The sequence below is a fragment of the Triturus cristatus genome, chromosome 1_1 (assembly GCF_964204655.1).
Source record: "Triturus cristatus chromosome 1_1, aTriCri1.1, whole genome shotgun sequence".
Taxonomy (NCBI): Eukaryota; Metazoa; Chordata; class Amphibia; order Caudata; family Salamandridae; genus Triturus; species Triturus cristatus.
In genome coordinates, this window is record NC_140579.1 from 31,938,981 (window position 1) to 31,960,657 (window position 21,677).

At 44.2% G+C, this 21,677-nt stretch overlaps 1 protein-coding gene across 1 annotated transcript in view; it reads right to left on the minus strand.

Annotated features, from left to right (window-relative positions):
* The window catches only part of LOC146869242 (complement C4-like), a 550,923-nt gene that overhangs the window by 387,635 nt on the left and 141,611 nt on the right, over positions 1-21,677 (minus strand). Inside the window, exons 3-6 of the mRNA XM_085646117.1 lie at positions 15,451-15,631; positions 13,493-13,563; positions 12,454-12,542; positions 10,997-11,079 (exon numbers count right to left, since the gene is read on the minus strand). Of these exons, the coding sequence (XP_085502243.1) occupies positions 10,997-11,079; positions 12,454-12,542; positions 13,493-13,563; positions 15,451-15,631 (424 nt within the window). The remainder of the gene's footprint in view (positions 1-10,996; positions 11,080-12,453; positions 12,543-13,492; positions 13,564-15,450; positions 15,632-21,677) is intronic.

Here is a 21,677-nt window from a genome sequence, read left to right on the forward strand (position 1 = left end):
CCTCACAGACTGATTCAGAACTTCCCTTTGTTGAACCAAATGACTCTAAGAACTACAAACTAAAGCTTAGGCCCAAACAGTCGAGCAATTTGATTGTTTAAGTCCTCTCCAAGGTGAAGCGGTTGAATTGTCTCTGACATGTATCCCTTGGACCTGAGTAGAGAAAATACCCGGAAAATGTTGAAACGACAGGCGTATTGTAAATCACTGCGTAGCTACTGTATGGGGACATTATTAATTCTGTTTTTATTGAGTCTTTTAATAATTATTACGAGTATGTTGTTGCACATATATTACCCTATTTCTAGACATGTTTATAATGTTACTACTGAACATTCTTTTAGTGACTTACCTCCGCATGAATTATCTTATAGACTTGCGCTGCGCAATAACACTTTCATTAGTATGTTACATCATTCCCATCAGACTAGTAATGCCACCAATTGTTGGGTGTGTGGCCGACTCCCTCCCTATCAGAATTATGAAGGAGTCCTGCCTTTCTTTCCACATCCATTCACACATAATGGCTCCTGTGGAGCATGGTTTAGTTTAATCAATTCCATAGACTCAGACACAGCAGTTTACCAAGATCATTGGATATGGGGAAACCTGAACCTAGTCTTACTCAAGGTCTGCTACCCTGACAAGGAGGGTCGCCCCAATAGAACAGGAACTGATCTAGAAAATGAAGTATATGGATTAGGTAATTTTACACCTAATCTCATGATTCTAAATGTCGTATCCGAAGTTGAACTAGTCTTGCCCACCATGTCAGTATTCCCAGCGAAGGGTGAATTGTGTGTAAGAAAGGTTGGTTCCATACCTATGGGCCATAGTAAATGCAATACTATAGTAGAATTCCGTGATCAAGGCAAATCTTCATTTAGAGCTTCTCGCCACTCCTACTTCATATGTGGTCAGACTGCATATATGCGTCTACCTCCAGATTGGGATGGTACCTGCTACATTGCATTCCTTCTGCCACCTGTTTTTCTAGCTCCTCCTGATTACTACAGAAATATTCATTTAGTACACAACAGAAAGCGGAGAGATCTCCCCATTGTCGATTACACTGAAACGGCATGGGACAAGTATGTAGATTTTAATAAAGGCATCTTTCCCTATATAGGTACTGTTACTAATAGTAAGCTGATACGTAGATTAACCAGAACCCTTGAAGCAGTAGTGAATGAGACTATTTCCGCCTTAGGCAATTTAACAGAAGAACAGTCTGCTATGCGGATTGTTGTGCTTCAAAATCGTCTTGTCCTTGACGTCATCCTGGCTGATAGGGGCGGAGCTTGTAGGGTCATCGGATCAAGTTGCTGCGTATTCATACCAGAAAATTCGCCATCTGTATATAAAGCCATCACTCGCCTTCATAAGATTGTAAACCAGATACACCAGAACCCAGGCACTTGGACTTGGTCCAGTTGGTTTTGGAGTGTGATATCAGCCTGGGGATGGAGAGTTTTATCCTTCCTAGGTATTGGCTTTCTCATACTATTCAGTTGCTGTCTATGTCTACAATGTGGACCAGCGATTTGTGGTCTGTGTGCCACATCGTGTATTCCACCACCAAGATTTCATTCAAGATCCCGGAAGAAGAAAGAAGAACAAATGATGCTATATGAACAGATCGATGGATTGATGAAGATCGATATCTCTTGAAGGGCAAGTAGGGGGACAAGGAGGGAATGTGGAAATGTGGATTTTCCTGGTCAGTTATGTCCCCTATCTTGGACCCCAACGGTTCTATGTGCATGTCACAAGTACATGTATGTTCCCTCCAGTTCCAGTTATGAAGACGCAAATACATGTGCGTCCACCGTCAACATGTCCTCTGTCAGATCCGCCATGAATAGGCCGGATATTCCATTCCTAAATATGAAAGGCCACCGGCTTTATATGGTTCACTTATGCCATTTTACAGTCCAGGCAAGTAGGCCCTGATTCTGTCATCAAACTCCTTTTGCCTTCTGCCTCTGAAAGCTCCAGTCTGAGCCTGCATCTGTGACCATGAACTCTGTCTCATTCTCTGCACGGCTCACGAAGCCTGACATCAGCCTATTCTCTGCCAAGAGCTGTATTTCACCTTCGAATTATCTGCTTCCCCCTCAGCCGATGCATTCCTGCCTAGTAGCTTAAGTAAACATTCTTCCAGTTACCAAGCAAAAGGCCCGGCTTCTCTGTCCTCACGCAAGTAATTCATAGCCCTGTCACCATGGAATATTCCTACCCCCTCGCATTCAGTGTAGACACTTAGACGCTTGTACACACACGCACAGTCAGTATAGAATAGATTCTGTCCGAGAGTCCTTCTTTATGGATAACATAGTTCTTTAAACATAGGATGTTAGATATGATTTGGGATTAGGTTGACCTGACCCCCCAGACTTTTCGTCTCCACATGTAGAGCTAATGTCAAGTTCCCTTCACCCCCTAGTTGCACGTCAATTACACGTCATGCTGCTGCGCGCGCATCTATGCCAAGTATTATCTTATAGATCCACCTATGCATGATATCATAACCAATCATGTGTCTTTTTACTCCTTATTACACCCATTTTCGGTTACGCAGGTACCACGTCAAGTTCCTTATCAATTATTACGCCTACTGTATTTGCTTCATTATAACGTATGTACTATAAAAGTTACTTCTTGTCAATAAAGTATGTACTTCACTTCCTGAACCCCGTGGTGATGGAACTTGAAGCATCCGATTATAATCGATTATTGGAATAAAGCCCATTCAGAAACTCTAATATCACGGATTCTGCCTCTCATTTTTACTGAGCTATTTTATTATGATTATGTATCAAATTCAGTCCAGGTAAAGGAATTTTTATTTACCAGCGTCCAGGTAAAGGAATTTTTATTTACCAACGTCAGCTGCATATGCAATTACAACACTTCAGACGGTAGTTGAGACAGCTCGTATTCCACAGAAGTCAGCTCAGGCAGCTGAGCTAATAGCTTTGACACGAGCGTGTGAACTTAGTACTGACTTATCTGTGAACATTTATACAGATAGCCGCTATGCTTTCGGAGTGGCTCATGATTTTGGGCTACTCTGCAAGGAGAGTGGCTTTCTTACATCCCACGGGATGCAAATAATGCATGGAGAATTAGTACATAATCTCTTGACTGCTTTAACATACCCGAAGAGAATAGCAATTGTTAAATGTAGCGCACATAAGAAAGTAGCTGATAAGATAGGACAAGGCAATGCTTTTTCAGACCAAACAGCCCGTGAAACTGCCATGCAGCGAAGCACCACGTCTATGTACGTAGTGAAGTCACAGGCTGAACGCTGGCATGATACCAGACAGGAAGTGCTAGATATGCAGAGATCTGCTTCTGCAGAAGAAATTGAGCAATGGTCTAAGGAGGGAACATTGGACGATGAGGGCTGTTGGAGGAATAAAGAGATGAGCAAGTGGAGATTGCCTACAGCCTATTTACAACCTATGATTCATATGGCACATGGGCCAGCACATGTTGGAGCCTCCTCAATAACGAAACTGCTCACGCAAGTTTGGGAGCATCCAGAAATTGCTGGCACAGCTAAAAAGATGGTGCAGTCTTGTCTGATTTGTCTTCAGCATAATCTGGTAAAGGGACACAAACTCCTACAGGAGGGTTTGCTACGCCAACTGCACCTTTTGAAGTTTTGCAAATGGATTACATCCAGCTTGAGCGCTGTAACAACTTAAAGTATGTTTTGGTAGTGGTATGTGCCTTCAGTAAATGGATAGAGGCATACCCTACGAAGGACAATACAGCTCTCACTACAGCAAAGGTGCTTTTGAAGGAATTCTTCCCTAGATTTGGTGTTTGTAAACTTTTATGGAGTGATAACGGACCCCATTTTATTGGGCAAGTTGTCGAATATGTCCTGAAGGGACTAGGAATTAAGCAAAAATTCCACGCTGCTTTCCATCCACAATCAGCAGGGCTAGTGGAAAGGTATAACGCCACACCTAAATTGAAACTGGCGAAAATACTGGCTTCCACATCCTTGAATTGGCCAGACGCATTACCTTTGGCACTGTTGTCCATTAGATCAGTGCCACATTCGCGATCTGGTCTTACACCATATGAGGTGGTGTTCGGAAGACCTATGAACATTTGGGGAATTCCTAAACCACATCCCATACATGATGTACCATGTGTATTGATGAGTGACTATTTATCATAATTGACTGACAGTTTGATTTCTATTCATCAACAGGTTCGAGAAGCTCTTCCTGATAGGTCTGCAGGTGAAGGCCATGGATTTCAACCTGGAGACCAGGTGATGAACCGATCATTCCAGAGGTCGAGCAGCTTGGAACCGAGGTGGCGCGGCCCGGAGCAGGTGCTCCTTTCAACGAGAACTGCGGTCCGAGTGACGAACAGGAGGAACTGGGTGCACTCCACCCACTGGAAGAAAGTGCTGTCTACCTTGGTGGACCCTGCTGCCTTAATCGACCATCGGGACATCCTGGATACAGAGAAAGGCCAAGCCATATCACCTGACGAACCTGAGGGAGTCTTCCCGGACCACACGATTCCTGGAGTATCCCGATACCAACTGAGACAACGGAAAGAGCCTGCATCGTCGAAATAGACTGGTAGAGCAACCGCCCTGGGTTAGTGAAACGGAATGCCGATGTGGCAAGGGGGGGGATCAGTCCTGTATAGTGTAGCGACACCCGTCTTGACCCTCGGTGAAGAAACCAATGGCTGCCCAGGGATAAGAGCTCCAACGATTGTTTCCAACGACAAGCTGATCATGTCCACAATGAGATCAACTGTTGCTAAGAGAAAGATTATTTGTACTATAGGGTTTGTTGTTGCTATGGTGGCTATAGCAGTAATAACTTGGTTCGTTGAGAAAGTGGCTCCTGCTCGAGAGCTTTTGATCGCCACTACTCCAGTATCAGTTGAACACCACTACTTTACGCTTCCCTACCATGAGCAGTAGCATCGACAATCCTACTTAAATAATACCTTTATCCAGATGTTGCATCATACTCATAATGCCACAAATACTATCAACTGTTGGGTGTGTGATATGATACCTGCACATCAAAAGAAAGGAGGAACACCTTTTATTCCTCTTCCCTTTTCTCATAATGGTTCTTGCAAAGCTTGGTATGCACTTTTGTTTGCATCTGGAAGAAGTACAGTAGGCGGGCTTCTTTTTCGCCTTAATAAAGTATGCTACCAAGATAAAGATGGTTATTCTCAAGCCAAAGGGACCAAATGGGAATGGGAAGAGTATCAAGCGGACAATTTTTCAATACCATATGTCTTCACAAATATGAGAACTTTTACCAGTAATGAACAATTTATGATTTCTGTCACTAGAGCTAAAGCAGATCTATGTGTAAGCAGTATTGGAAGAATTCCAGTGGGGAAAAGCGAATGTACTGTAATTCTGACTATTGAAGGTGTAAACAACAGTTGTTTTGTAGCCTCACATAATACCTACTCTAACTGTGGCAGCCACGGATATTATCAACTACCTGCTGGGTGGTCAGGTGTATGCTATGTGTCCTTTCTATTGCCCCCTGTGTTTTTGGCACCTGCATCCTACCACCAGGACCTTAAATTATTCGACGATATCTCTAGAAATAGATACAAAAGGACAATAAGTGCTGATGAAGTAGACCAAACTGATACCACTCTGCAACAATATGTCGATTTTAATTTAGGTTTGTTCTTCTTTGTGGGTGCTGCATTAAACAGTAGGAAAATAAGACGATTGACTAGAGTTGTGGAAGCTGTTACCAATCAGATAGCTATGGCACTTGGGAACATTATGGAGGAGCTGCAAATTGCAAGGATTGTAGCTCTCCAGAACCGAATGGTTCTAGATGTGGTTCTGGCTGATCGAGGTGGTGCATGTCGCATCATCGGTAGCAGCTGTTGCGTATTCATACCGGATCACTCACCTGCAGTATATGACGCAATATCAAAACTGCATAAGATTGCTGCAGAAATTCATCCAGAGACTGGTACTTGGACTTTGGCTGGATGGTTTTGGACTCTTGTTTCTGCTTGGGGCTGGAAGCTATTGACTATCCTGTGTGTAATGATTACGATACTTTTTACATGCTGTGTATGTATCCAATGTGGTCCAATGCTTTGCTCCATTTGCATCTCTGTCTGTATACCTGTCAAAAGGAATGGTGCAGAAACAAAGGCCCAACAAATGTTGAATAAAGAGGTGGCCAAAATAATGCTAATAGATGTACGGGATGTATATTTAGATTACCCCAGAGGAACGAATGTCTTCAGCTAATGCTAAAAGGGTCACCTGTTGGAAATTGGCAGCGATTGGATTAGCATTAGCGGAATCCATCTTGTATTTAGAGGCTATCTTGTCCATTTTGTGGAATCCATTTTGTATTTCTGGCAGCCATTTTGTTTGCCATGTGCTGCCATGTGCTCACCATGTGCTTTGTCCTCCCTCAGTGTTGACTGCTCTTGTAATCTGCCTAGAAACAAACTATATTTAGCATCTTCCACCTTTGCACATGCCCAGTGAATTTTCAGCTGTCCTTGCAGCTGTTAGTAGTATGTAACTGTCAGGATGTGTTTACTAGCATTGGCAAACTGTGAACTCCTCCTACTTGTCGACTGTGCATTTCTATATGAACTGATATGTACATAAAACTTTCTCCTGTACTTGTACCGCCCTCTTTTAAGCCCCTGTGTGGGTATAAAAGGACCATGCTCCTTCTGTTCAGTGTGCTACTTCATTCAATACCGAAGGGTGCTGTGTGAATGTCGTTCCACCTCATGAGGTTTATTAAACTTTGTATTTTCTATTCCAGTTTCTGTGCCAACTTCTTCCTATTGGTCTGAGGACTCTGTGCAGAGAAGGGCGAACCCCTTGCACTGGTAGGCCTAGCTGAGGCCCACTTCTACACCATCATTAGGCAGGACAGCTTGACTTCAGTGGATGGAGAGGACAGGTAATGTGACCAGGCTCTTTTGTTGCACCCATCAAGTTCCTAGGACTGATATAACACAGACTCACCCGCCTCCATCCAAGATATGACACTGATTGATATTAAGTAATTCAGTGCGGACGCATGCACATGAATGCTGTAAGAATGTTTGGTGAGTGCATTTAGCCTTCTGTGCCAGGGCATGTGTTGAGGGGAGGATTCTGCCAGCTGACGGTGGTCCTGTGCCAGGGCATGTGTTGAGGGGAGGACTCTGCCAGCTCGTGGTGGTCCTACAGGGCTGCCTGGAGTGGGGCAGATAGTGTGCCCGAGTGACTCTATGTAGACTGAGTGTCTTCACATTTGCCACGTCGATGTTGAGAGTGCTTGAAAAGTCTGAGCCTGAGGAAGAGTCATTTGGAGATGAGGAGCTGTAGCGCTCACCCACTTTCAAGGCAATCGTCAGACTCACCCATATTAAACAAGCTACTTTGACTTCTAATAAAGTAAGTGTTAAATGTCAGAAGGGGCATTTAAAAACTAGGTAGGCCAGGTGCAATCAACTATAGTAGTTTCACAAGCCCTGGAATTAAAACACTGTACTCTTGCACTGCTCTGGGTAGAAACTGCTCCTTTCTTCCCACTAAGGCCCTCATAATGTGGACTTTGGTGTGGACTGTGTGTCGTGTGACCATGTGCGCATTAACACTTGCTTATACAGACACTTGCAAAGGTATTGGTTCAGTTAACTCTATTACTATTGACAAACAGTGCCTCTGATATGCTCTTAGTAGATGCAATAACCGAGATGAAAAGATTGCGTAACACAAGCCCCGCATCCAGCGTGGTGCGGGGGCCCACGAGCTGCAGTGGCCCCCCTCAGCACAGTACTCTGGTTCGAGCGCTCTGGACTCAATCCGGAGTGGGGCCCCTCCGTGTATATTGCAGGGGGGCCCCTTAAACGTTTGTTACATCAGTGTGCTCACTGTGGACATCTCTACGGAACCAGGGATTCAGTCCAAGCAGGGCCGATTCAGGCTGTCATGATTTTGAAGTTGGTAAAATGTGCATGACTCTGCTCAGTTATAGAAACGTATTTTGTTCACAATGCTTGTATACTCCTCTGGTATTTTATGCCTGAGTGTGACTAATGCAGAATTATGAACACGGATACAGTATGGCTGGAATTAACACTTCTGGCTAGTGACCCTGCACATCAACATGAGTATTACGAGGTAATCACCACAGAATGGGGAATAACTGTGCAGACAGAAGTTGTCCGGGTCAGATTCTACAAGGAATTGACAGTTCTGTGTAGACTACCAGTCCTGTTAATCACCTGCTCTAAGCAGTTGGTAACTCAGAGCAGGAGAGAAGGGGCAGGTGTTTAGTTTAGTTTATTTTAAATTTGATATAGACCTCAGCTGAGGTCAACAAATACACAGACTTAGTTTTAAAACATTTATAATAAAACCCATAGCATCAACTTTAAACTGTTAACCACAACATCCTTCTCCAGAGACTTTCCAATCTGGGAGTTTCTACTCATGTTCTTAAATGGTTTAAATATTACCTGTCTGACCGATCCTTCCAGGTCTTTGAGAGTAATGTCTACTCTCCCCGCAAACTGCTTGTGTGTGGAGTGCCGCAGGGCTCTTCACTAAGTCCCACGCTCTTCAACATTTATATGACCCCCCTGGCTGCGAACGTCCGCCCTTTTGGGATAAAAATTGTAACCTACGCGGATGATACCCAGCTAGTAGTTGCTCTGGATCAAACTCGTACACAGTCTAATAATAACTTGAGAGACTGCCTAGAAGCAGTGGCCTCTTGGATGACATCATCCTGCCTCAAATTAAATGGGGACAAGACAGAGGTGATGTTTTTGGGCAACTCCCCTAACACCCTCATTAAATCCCTCTGGCCATCGTGCCTTGGTCCAGCCCCTCTCCCCAAGAACTCAATCAAGAGTCTGGGTATTTGGCTGGACAAGTCTCTTAACTTCACCTATCAGGCAGCTAAACTTTCAGCCACATGTGTTGGTATACTCAGGCTCATCAGAAAAATCCCCTTCAAAGCCAGACAAATCTTGACCCAAGGCCTCATACTCTCCCGTTTAGACTACGGAAATGCCCTCTATCTAAGGGGCACCCAGGCCACGATTGAGAAGCTTCAGGTCATTCAGAACTGTGCAGCACGAATGCTCCTGCAGCTCCCCCGCCATGTGTCAGTAAAATCTGACCTTTGGAAACTACACTGGCTTCCAGTCAGGGATAGAATTTCCTTCAAGAGCCTATGCATTGCCCAGCGCGCATTCTGGAAAACTGGCGCCATCATAAATCATTCTTTGATCTCTCCCTACTGTCCTACCAGACATCTTAGATCAGCCTCCTTGTTCCTGACTACGGTGCCTAAAGTCAAGAGAGCCAGGTCTGGCGGTCGATTGTTCTCCTATAACTCATCAAAACTGTGGAACTCTCTCCCTCTCCATTTACGATCGGAATCAAATTATCTTTCTTTTCGAAAGAGCCTAAAAACGCTACTGTTTACCACTACAGACTAGGTTCTTCTATCCCTCATGCGCACGCAGGCACATATAGCGCTGGGACGCCTCAGGGTAGCCATCGCGCTTTACAAAAACTCTTTTCATTCATTCATTCATTAAACATTTCTAATGTTAAAACATTTCATCATAGTTTTTTGCGACAAAAAAATTAAGTTAATTCGATATTTGTATGGTTAATAACAGATAAATTAATCCAATAGGTTTTCCAGAGCTTAGATAGATCGTTTGAAGAGGTGACGTTGTATCTAAGGTTGAGAGTTCATAATATCAGCTTTAAATATTTATAATTTTAAAACATTATCAACATGAACTTTAAAACAACTTTAGAAAACTCTTTAAAAATGTATACAATTGATAACAAGTGGGATCATCCGGTGGTGATTAACAGAGCTTAATTAGGTTTGTACAAAGAGAGCATTGTATCTGATATTCGTAGGCCTTAAATACCTCCTCTGAGCTTCTACTAGGGCTGGGTTAGGACAAACAGATAGAACATGAGTTAAATCTTATATTCCTCCATTACACAAATCACAGAGCCCAGTTGTATTTACAGAATTGTTCCTCTTTGCTTTATACACTTTCAAAGGGAGGATTTCCAGCCTCAGTAGGAGAATGCAGCGCCGGACCCTATGATCTAATGCGAAGTATGTATATTTCTCTAGGCACTTATAATCTATAGTTTTTGTATAGTCTATATAGTGCTTTAATTGTAGACAATGTTCTACGTCCAGATCGATGCTTAATCTTGGAACCATGTTCTTTAAAAAGATCTTAAAAAATGCCGGGGTCCAAGTTTGTAGAAGTGCTACTGTGCAGTGAGAGTGACTAATATCTATATTAAGATTCTTATTAAAAGTGTATCATGACGACTCATCTCTAAAAGTTTCCAGTTTTAAAATGTGCCTTAAGGAGCCTGGGTCAGCATGCAAAAGATAATAAGCCCATCTTAACATATTCAAGATAGCCCTTGCGTATATGCTGGATAGGGAGAGTTCAAGACGTAATGGTTGGGCTGGGACAGCTTGATTGAGGGGGCAGGTGTGTTTTGAGGTGGGGTGGGGAGGGTGGCAGTGGGCAGGGGAGGTTGCCGTGCAGAGGGAGTGGGAGTATTACACACTTCTCCCTTGACGCAGGGGGTGTCTTAAAACCCAGGTGCGCCATCCCCAGGCAAGTTCTCACTGAACGGACTGGCAGCCGCTCAGCAATATCACACTCCTTAACATGTAACCGGGTCCTAAGCCGTAAGTACAAAACAATGTATTATTACAACAGTCCCAAATGACTGCGCCACACTCTAATGCCATTCAGAGAGAACGCTTCCGTCTGGAACTTAGATATCCGGAAGCGTCCTCTCTTTCTGCTCTTTTAAGGCGTGCTTGCAAACCAGCGGGCATGGTATACTTCCAAGACGCTCTCATAAGTCCGTTTATCGATGGGTATGTGCTCTTCTCCTCAGGGCACACACGTGCTGCAGCAGTGTAGACCTTACCGTACTTCTTCACCTCGAACTGGGTCGAAGAGCTGGCCTCGGGGGAGGAGGTGTACCTGGCCGTGATGTTCCAGACACCGGGGCTACAGGGTAACAAGAGGAGACAACTCGGATTAGAGGCTCTGCTGAAGCTTCCCTTTCCACCCACCCACCCCTGACACGCTGTTCCCTATCATGAAGCTGCATTTCTGCTCCACCCCATACGTCAGTATAGCATTAGCAAAAGTACTGCCTGATAGAAAGGCCGCCCCGTGTATCATTTACAAAAAGATTGTCTCATCAGCGGCAGATTTTTTATCAATAGCTCTAAGGGGGCAATATACTTTTGAACAATATTTAGGGCAGCATTGTGGTTAGGGTATTCTGAGACCACAGCTTCAGAGTTGGTGCTAATAGAAAACCCTCCATTTTGCAGAGGAGGGGAAATGCATTCAACAGTGGAGAATTCACTGACGTCGTGGCCTTCACCATACTATAAGCCTGCCTGAGTATTCTCCACCGGTGAAGAATCCTCCACCAGAGAATTTACCACTCCTGCCATATCTCACTGAATCTTGTTACCATCAAATTCTCAGTCACTGCTGCTGTTTCCAGTGAGATACTGTCAGTATGGGTGTGAAATAGTGTTCACATGTGATGCTCCTCGGAGGCAGGAGAGACACTAACCCCAAGAGATGCAGAAGACATGAGTCATGAGAGACACTGAAGAAGACACTGGTCATGAGAGACACTGAAGAAGACACCGGTCATGAGAGACACTCAAGAAGACACCGGTCATGAGAGACACTGAAGAAGACACCGGTCATGAGAGACACTGAAGAAGACACCGGTCATGAGAGACACTGAAGAAGACACCGGTCATCAGAGACACTGAAGAAGACACCGGTCATGAGAGACACTGAAGAAGACACCGGTCATGAGAGACACTGAAGAAGACACCGGTCATCAGAGACACTGAAGAAGACACCGGTCATGAGAGACTCTGAAGAAGACACCGGTCATGAGAGACACTGAAGAAGACACCGGTCATGAGAGACACTGAAGAAGACACCGGTCATGAGAGACACTGAAGAAGACACCGGTCATGAGAGACACTGAAGAAGACACCGGTCATGAGAGACACTGAAGAAGACACCGGTCATGAGAGACACTGAAGAAGGCGCTGATTATGAGACACATGGAGGAAGACTTTCCTGGAGTAATACTCAACAACACTCTGGTCATGCCAAAGGCAATGCAAGACACTGAAGATTAGATACTATAGGCATCGTAGAGAGACACTGGAGCTAGGAGACACACTGTGCATGTGTGGGAGCAGAGATTCATCTGGTCTCTGAGGGAGACACTGAATCACAGCGATACCAGGTAAAGGAACGACAACAATTACAACCCCTTCCCATGGAGTATTCTGTGTGAGAGACCCCAACCTGGAAAAAAGATGCAAATGCTTTCCTTACTCAGAGATGTCTGGGATGGTGACCTGCTGGTTGATAATTCCCGCATCAGAACGTTTCTCTGACTTCTTCACCTGCAGCCCTTGCGCATTCTGACAAAGAAACAGGAAAGGGCTATTATGCAGAATATATTTAACTCATGCACAAGATAAAAAGTGTCATGCCCTGCAACTTAGCTTTCAGCAGCCGCAGTGACCTGCTGAGATTTAACAGCAGCTTTAAGTTGTACACCAGAATACTTGTTAGAAATGGGCACAAGTGTGAACTCATGGGAGGGCTCTGGTCTGAGTACTGTGGAGTGTAAAAGGGAGGGATGTCACTTACAGTGGTGGGCTATTGGTTGTAGCACTGTAGAGCACCAGGAGGATGAGCCTGAGTACTGCAGCGTATAAGAGGGAGGAATGTAAAACTCGTCTCTAGGATTCAGTAGAGATGGCCATTAGGTATTGGGCTAAGTAATGGAGGGCGTACGAGTGAGGAAATGCCAAGGCTCTAGTAGGTTCTGGGCTTCAGAGAGCACTACACGGATGCATGCTCTTCCACTTACAGGGAGCGGTTGAGAACCAGATGGCAATGAAGGGAGGTAATGGACATGCAATATTGGGTACTGGAAATTGGATGAACGCGAACCCATACACCCGCAGAGAGGCTCATTACGGAAGGCTTTGGAGGGGGGAGGGGAGGGTTGCCCGTACAAAATGAGACTGAATAGAAGTAAAGGAACACCCTCACACCAGTCGGCTCAAGGCCTGCAGGATAGATTCCCTTACGGGACTGGGCTATGAGCTTCAGTAATGGAGGCCAGAGGTGGCAGCAAATATCCTCACTGGGAAAGGGTCTGGGCATTATTACTGTAAGAGGTCTACACCGTGGCTGTCCAGGGATTGTGCACTCTTTGTTCCACAAGTGAGCTTCTAGCATGGAAGACATCTTCAGGAAAAGTGCTTGGATTTCATGGGATTGAGTTGTCGGGACAGGGGGCTACCTTTCATGACCATGTACTCTGTGATAATGGTGTCCAGAAGTGTGAAAAGTAACTTACGTGGACTGTGACTGTGATAGATTCCGCTACAGGCCTCATCACATGGTCGAGAACGAAGACCCGGAACTTCACTGTAAGGCAACAAAGTATGAATTAGGTTGATGTGATCTACGGCATACAAGGCCCATGGGCCAGACCTCGGGCATTGCACAAGAACCCTAACAGGAATGCGTCCTTGATTACGAGGCCAAGCTGCCCTCAGCTCAGGAATATTCCTTGAACTCATCCATCTTAATAAACATTTCCCTGTTGTGTTTTGGAAGTGGGTTTTTGGTCACAGAAGAAGAAAGGGAACAATGACAAAAGGCGAAAAGGAATGTGTTCAAGCGAGCTTTTGCACGCTGCCTTACAAAGCCAGAGGCACAACCCTTGAAGGTACCCTGCTGCTCCAGCAGCAGAACCTCCAACCCTTAAAAACACCCCAGAACCTGTATTGGTCTGACCAACTCATCCTGTAGAGAAGACAGCATCACCTCTCAGGATTTCATGGGGAAGATCGAAGGTGTCAGGAAGGAGTATCAGGGCACCCAGTGTGATAGTGACTTGTTAGGTCTGTGAGAGTACCAATGCCCTGACAGGCTATGCCTATGGCATTTGAGGCTTTGTGTAGACTATCACTACCATTATCAGCCCTGGTAGATGAAAAGCAGACGGTGCACCAATGAGAGCCGGTGGATCTTTTACTCTGATGTTTACTGTTTTATTCCAGATGAATGAAATGTGGTTTTAAGAGTTCTTATGTACTCTCATGAATTTTGGTTATACATCGAGGATGGACTCTTTGATTATGTACTTGACATTTTTATAGGTTACAACTCAGTGAGTATTAAATAGTTATATACATATGTTTATATATCTAAGAATAACCTTATGTGAATATTTAAATATTCATATATATGTATATTCTGAATTCAGTAGTTATAATAGCAAGAAAACAACCCTATATTGCAACAATGACATCTTCTGCTACAAATGTTTATTTTTTAATATCACTGCTAAGAAGAAGAATTACATTTTAGAATATATAGTGCGCTGTCCTTACCTGAAATAGTAATATAATAATGCAGGATTTATATTCCTCAAAACATTTAGATGTTAAAGTGGTTTGTTCATGCTGTCAAATCGGTCTGGACTGGACAGCTCGTAGCACTACATACATCAATTCAAATTCAATTAACATTGAAAAGTTGGATTGAAGGACAGAAAATGTCTCATACAAGGGCTGGTACTATCTCACCACCTGGTTTATTGTGAAGTGTAGATTCTACACGGAAATGATTCTCATAGTCTGTTTCCTGGTTCAATTTGCTGAGAAAGTAAACTTGTAAGTTCAATACTGAAAATACTGCAAAACACAAAGTTATTACTGGGCTGATCCCTTGCAGCATAAAGCCCACGCTGAGCAGCATCCTCGCCTCACGGTACAATGGCATCCTTCTCCGCATTGATGCCTGCACATGCCAGGCCATGTTTAAAGCCCGATGCAGACTTCTCTGGTCAGTGAATGAGCTTAACCCATACAGATACCAAACCATCCACTTTCCAAGTGAATTGTGACACATGAATATTAATTGTCCCTCAATCATCAGCCTATGCCAGCCTCCAGGCTGTCATATAAAATCCCAGTAGAAACATTTGATCTGTTGATCCAGAAAATAGACTCAATTTTCACCCAGAGAAATGAAAGGTAAACACAGACCTCCATGTTAGAATAATTAGAAGCAGTTTATTATGGGGAGTTGGTCAACACTTGAACCTCTGAATTGGAATAAGCAGAAAGTGCTTTAAAGGACTCTTTGTTAGTGATTATGCAGCATAAATCCTCAAAGGTTATCTGGGGGGGGGCGCTGCAGCACCTCCTTCACCCCTAGTTCCAGCACCTCAGTGCCAGTAAAAAAATCATATTATAGTGATCAAAAACCCCAGAGCAAAGCATTTATTCAAAGAGAGCCACTTACCCTCCTGGGCGGGTGTGTAGATGGGCTTTTCTGTCTGGATGAACAGGTACCCCTTCTTGGTGGAGAGCAGGATGGGAACCTTTCTGTCTTTCGGAAACACAGGGCCTGAAGCAACCAGTTGGATGTATTTTTGCTTCTTCAGAATTTCAAGTTCGCAAGTTTTCACCTGCTGGGCTGTGACCTGTGAGAGGAGAGACCAGAGACTGTCAGGTGCAGTTGACAACTGGAACCAGTGTGCTGTAGAAACTTTGCAGTTGCATCATGTCCAGAGAACTTATGCTAAGCAGATCATTCAGATTACCAAGCCTAGTAAAGCATGGCTCCGTGTAAGATAATTCACTTGGTTGCGCACCTATATGAGAATTCCGTGGAGTGGAAGACACAGTTTCATATCCGAGAGGGGTTATGCCGCTTTGTAAACGTCAGGGCTCCTCACAGTGAACAAGCCTTATTTGAGATTCTCCTCTGTATCTAGGACAACTAAGCTTCAAACCTCACCCCCTCAAAAAGAGCAGCCAGTAGAGCAGTTACTGCACGGTATGGTCTTCCTCCTACGCTGGTTCCATGACACAGCAAGGACGGCAGTAGGTACAGGATGATAAAAGAGCTGCCACGCTGCTTGCAGCAAGGTTCTCCTTACCCATGGCAACACGTCCACTGGAGGGGATAGGAAAACTCCATGGAATGGCTCAACAAATGCTTCCTCGACAGCCTGTTGTGAAAAAAACTCGGAAGCCCAGAAGGGCATTTTTCAAAGATTTCGGATGTGGGGTGGCAGGTTGGGAAATGGGGGATCTTTAGCATGCTACTTTAACGGGCAGAAGGGGTGGAGCAAAAGGAACCGTTACACCCTATTTAAGAACGGCATTTCCTAATGGTCTGCAACATGCAAAGAGATTTATAGGGGGTGTTCTAACGGATTTAGTAAACAATATCGTATTGTAGTGGAGACAGGGTTTTATGTACACACATTGCTATGTTAGCATAAGCACTTTAGAAGTTAAACGCCATCTTGCCACTTTGCTGCTTTTGCACACAACACTACAGGTAACTGTTATTACAAGTAAAACTGCTTGCTTGCTTTTTCTTCACATAAGAATGGTCTGTTGTTCACATCCCTAGACGTGCCCCGCGACCTTAGTCTGAACACTGTGTGCAGAAGCCGTCAAGGTCAAATAACAATGTATGTTGTTGAATTCAGGTTGATCGGCCACGCTCTAGACAGAACAAGCACACAGCTGCAAATATCTGAAACTCGGGTGCCTTTAATATTGCATTTGCATGCATGATTCAGACACTTGGAGAAAACCTTTCCAGACACAGAGAGCAGAGCTGATCCTGTGATGTGATTCACCTAAGCTGATCTTTGAGGTATGGGGTTCCCCATTCAAACCTAGGGACCTTCTATTAGTTTATACAACTAGTTTACTAGCCAAGGGAGGGTGGTTCACAAGGTATTATAGGACCTGTTTTCCACTATCATTTTTAATATGATTCCTCCCTTCATTTTCTATGGAATTGTAACAATGTCCGGACCGTGTTGATCCTGAACACGTTTGATCAAGCTGCAAACACCTTACCCCAGTTATCACAATCAGCTACATCTGGGACTAAGTCTTTCTGCAAACTAATGGTGAGGATCTTGTGTTTTTTCACAGGAGTAGAATTCGGAAAAACTGCTTCCAGCTGGTCATATTTCTCAGCAAGCCAATAAGGCATTTTGTCCTTATTCTGGGGGCGCTTGCCCATTACTGAATTAACCATGACGGGACTAATAGTAATCCCAGCCGTGCCAGCTGGTTGCGCCGCAACCCCAGCTGCCCCCACCTGGACATTGCGTGAAACGCATTGCACTAAAGCCCTATGTACCGTAATTAGGGCGGTATGGAGTTGACGTAACTCATCCAGCGGGGCTAGCAAATATCGTGGATGTGGTGTGAACCCGGCCAAGACTGGCCAAGTGGCCCCTGGAATAGACAAGGGACCTAACCAAACTGGTGTAATGGTGGGGGGGAGGGCGACATTGAACCAAATACGATGCTGCCAAGCAGAAATAGGAATCTCCTGCGTCCTATATGGCGTGTAATTAGCTGGAACAGCCGTAGAAGTGTATGCGTGAAACGTCTTATCATCCGCATTCACCTCCGGAAAAGTAACCCAAGAGTAAAACAGCTCATAGGGGAATGATGCATAGGCACTCACTACAAATATAATAGACATCCCATCGTCAGGCACCCCGAACTGCATCAAATGTTATGTTATGTTATAACAATTTATTATGCGCACAGCGACTCCAGTGAAGGAGCATCCCGGCGCAGAGAAACGGAGCAGTCATAACATAACACACCTGAGAGGTGCGCAACTATGCACTGCAATAGCGACTTCAGCCATAAGGACGCAGAGAAGAAAAAACAATCTATATTAACCCATAGCATAAAAAGGATAATTATTGAAAAAGAAAACCTTTTTAATTGTCAAGCTTGAATGAACCCATAAATCAACTATATAAGTAGGTTTAAACCGTCACTCCTGTCAACCGGAAACAAGAGTGAGGGTGTTGAGGACAAAAATAAGCACTACTAAGGCGTCTCAATCATAAGACCAAAACGATAGGTGCACCATGTTGCGGGGATTCTAATCATGCACAGAACTATGAACAGGAAACCAGGACCCAAGTGAATTGTGGTGTACCAAAAAACTCACCTTAGTACCCAGAACCCCTATCCGACTAGCATCAGTGTCTCATTCGTTCTCCGTATCATCTCGAAGCTACCAATGATTAGACAACCCAGAATAAGCGACTTAGAGTACTCTCAGCAATGGTGGGAATCAGAAACACTTTTTCGTTATTATTCTCATATCAGTCCACAACAAGAGTAATCAGAGACACGGAAAAGTTTAAAATGTTTATTTTTAACTACGTGCTCTAAGGTGCAGTACTTGGGCCAACATAAGCAGACAAATGATAAAAAACTAAACCGTCAGCATTGTTACAATACCATAGAAAATGAAGGGAGAAATCATATTACAAATGATAGTGGAAAACAACCACCCTCCCTTCGCTAGTAAGCTAGTTTTATGAAACTAATAGAAGGTCTCTAGGATTGAATGGGGAACCCCATACCGTAAATATCAGCTTAGGTGAATCACATCACAGGATCAGCTCTGCTCTCTGTGTCTGGAAAGATTTTCTCCAAGTGTCTGTATCATGCATGCAAATGCAATATTAAAGGCACCCGAGTTTCAGATATTTGCAGCTGTGTGCGTGTTATGGCTAGAGCATGGGCCGATCAACCTGAATTCAAAAGCATACATTGTTATTTGACAGTGACGGCTTCTGCACACAGTGTTCAGACTAAGGTCGCGGTGCACGTCTAGGGATGTGAACAATAGACAGTTCTCATGTGAAGAAAAAGCAATAAAGCAGTTTTACTTGTAATAACAGCTACCTGCACTGTCGTGTGCAAAAGCTGCAAAGTGGCAAGATGGCGTTTTACATCTAAAGCGCTTATGCTAACATAGCAATGTGTGCACATAGAACCCCGTCTCCACTACAGTTCCATAGTATTCAAGCATCTGGTAGCGCAGATGGATCAGCCGGGGCTGGCTCAGCCGGGGCTGGCTGTCATGTCGCAAAGATCGTACAGCCATTGCGGAGCAAACAAATCAACAGCAGCACACCAGCAGACAAGGCGAGAATTAACGGAAGCCCGCCGAAGACGCTGGAAAAAATAGAATGAAAAAATGCCAGTATCACACAAAATATTGTTTGGAACGAGGTCACAAGGCCAGAGCCCACAACTTTGAAATAATGCACCAAGCCAGTTGTTGACGAGGCATTGAATATAGTGTGAATCAGTGCACCGAAATGAAGTGGGAGATCAGTATTTAAAAGAGCATGCACCTCAGTGCGGGTGTTAGCCATGTGAAGGACAAATGTTTCATGGGAGGAAGTCAGGGCGACTTCTTTTTGAGACAATAGAGCCCTTATTCTGCTCATCTTGTTGAACCCTGCTTTCAAGGTTGGTATGGAAGGCCAGATGGATACATCCAGTCTCACATGCGGGGGTGGGAAAAGGACATTCTTACAGCAGACTACTCGTTGAGAGACAGTAACAATGTACGGAATCCCTTCTAGCATCCCGCAGCATGCCTCATTATTTAAAAGCAAATATCTACCGTTTGCTAATAACGTGAAAGTGTGTGTGATCGCTGGCACAGGATTTCCCTTCAAAATGCAAGCTAAATTTGGGGCGTGAACGTTGCATGCATCATGCAATTGGATGTTCCTACAGACTACTGAGTGATCAGGTGTGGAAGTGCATTCCTCTCCTTTTAAATAAACCTCTTTACCCTCTCTCAGGCACCTGTATGTAAATGGGAGTGACCAAACTTCATGCAGGAAAGCGGTACCCAATGGTTCATATCTGCTTAAGGCATAGTGTTTCATACATGAACTGAACTTAAAGAATGCAATGGTAGAGTGATTAATTACATTGATAAGCCACACAGCTGAGTTTGATTCGGCCACAGAGAATGGCAAAGTTTTCAACTTTTCAATATGCAATAATGAGTATGTCGCATCCTTCATGGACATGAACTGTTGTTTATTAGTCAGATTAAACGGCAGGAATAAAGATGATGTGTTCATGTAGCTTCTGCACACAGTGTTCAGACTAAGGTCGCGAGGCACGTCTAGGGATGTGAACAACAGACCGTTCTCATGTGAAGAAAAAGCAAGCAAGCAGTTTTACTTGTAATAACAGCTACCTGTAGTGTCGTTTGCAAAAGTGGCAAGATGGCGTTTAACTTCTAAAGCGCTTATGCTAACATAGCAATGTGTGTACATAAAACCCTGTATCCACTACACCCTCCCTTGATCGGACCACGAACAGAATATGGAAGCAATGTAGGAACGCAGAGTTCAAGTTCATATATTGCCAATCCATATAATTGGTAGCGAAATTTGGAAAAAATTTGTTGGGAAAAAGTTAAAATTAAACATGTAGTTTTGGGTTATCGACATTTGAACTCTCATTGTCGAACCTGCACGGAGCAAAATACCCACAGTTCTGCCCTGGTAGATAGTCTTGTGAGAAAAAGGTTTAAAACAACACTTGGCATCTCCAATGGCTTTTATAGCCATACATGTCCTCTGTTAGCAGTCAATGGACATCCTTTACTTTAGGTGGCAAACAAAAACAGTTTAAAAGATTAGCCATGGGCTACAAAAACAGTCCTGGTGTCTTTGCCGCGCGTGTAGTCTCTCTGTTGGAGAGCATTGACCATGATGCGTACTCGTATGTTGATGATATCTATCTCACAGACGACGAATTATGGCCGCATCTGTGACACGTTGACCGCATCATTGTTATGTTTGCGGACTTCGGTTACAAATTTAACTTTGCAAAATCACACATTGCAGAGTATACTGTGTTGTTTTTGGGCTATGAACTCAACAACGAAGGTCGAGGTTTAGCACCTAACTTCCTGGAGAAATGCACGTGTTTGCGCGCTCCGACAACTCTGAAAAAACTACAATCGTTGCTGGGTTTTTTGAATTTCGGGCGTACTTACATTCCCGATTATGCCCAGCGTATCAAGCCGCTATATGCCTTGGTACAACCTACTTTTTCCAAATCGAGCTGGCTGCCAGAACATTCAGCTATCCTGCAATCTTTGCATGCAGATCTTCTAGCTTCTAAATACTTACTGACGCATGATAACCACACAAACCTGGTAATAAGAATTGTGCCTGGCGCAGTGGGTTTCACGTACTTAACATTCAATGAGGGAGAAACAGTCCCTATTGCTTACAAGTCACACCTGTACACTTCGGCTGAAATGCACTTTTCCACTGTCGAAAAGGTTTTGACTGCAGTGCAGATGGCGATTCTGAAAGAGAGAGCGCTGTCGCAAGGGAAACGCATGTTGGTTGTCACACCGTATCCTGCCCTAGAGGCAGTGACAAAAGCCAGTGTACCAAATTCTAAAGCTTTGCATCCACGTTGGCTACAATGGGCCACTTCTTTGACGTCTCCGGATGTCACTTTCATCTTTGATGCCTCATTGCAGACTCAGAAGTATTTATAGTATGAATTTGTTCATCCAGCTCCACTGTCCTTGCGCCCGCTTGAGGATTACCATTGTATCATTTACACTGACAGTTCGGCGCAACCGGCGACGGAATCTAAGCATGCTTATTCAGCGGCCTGCGCAATAGTGGC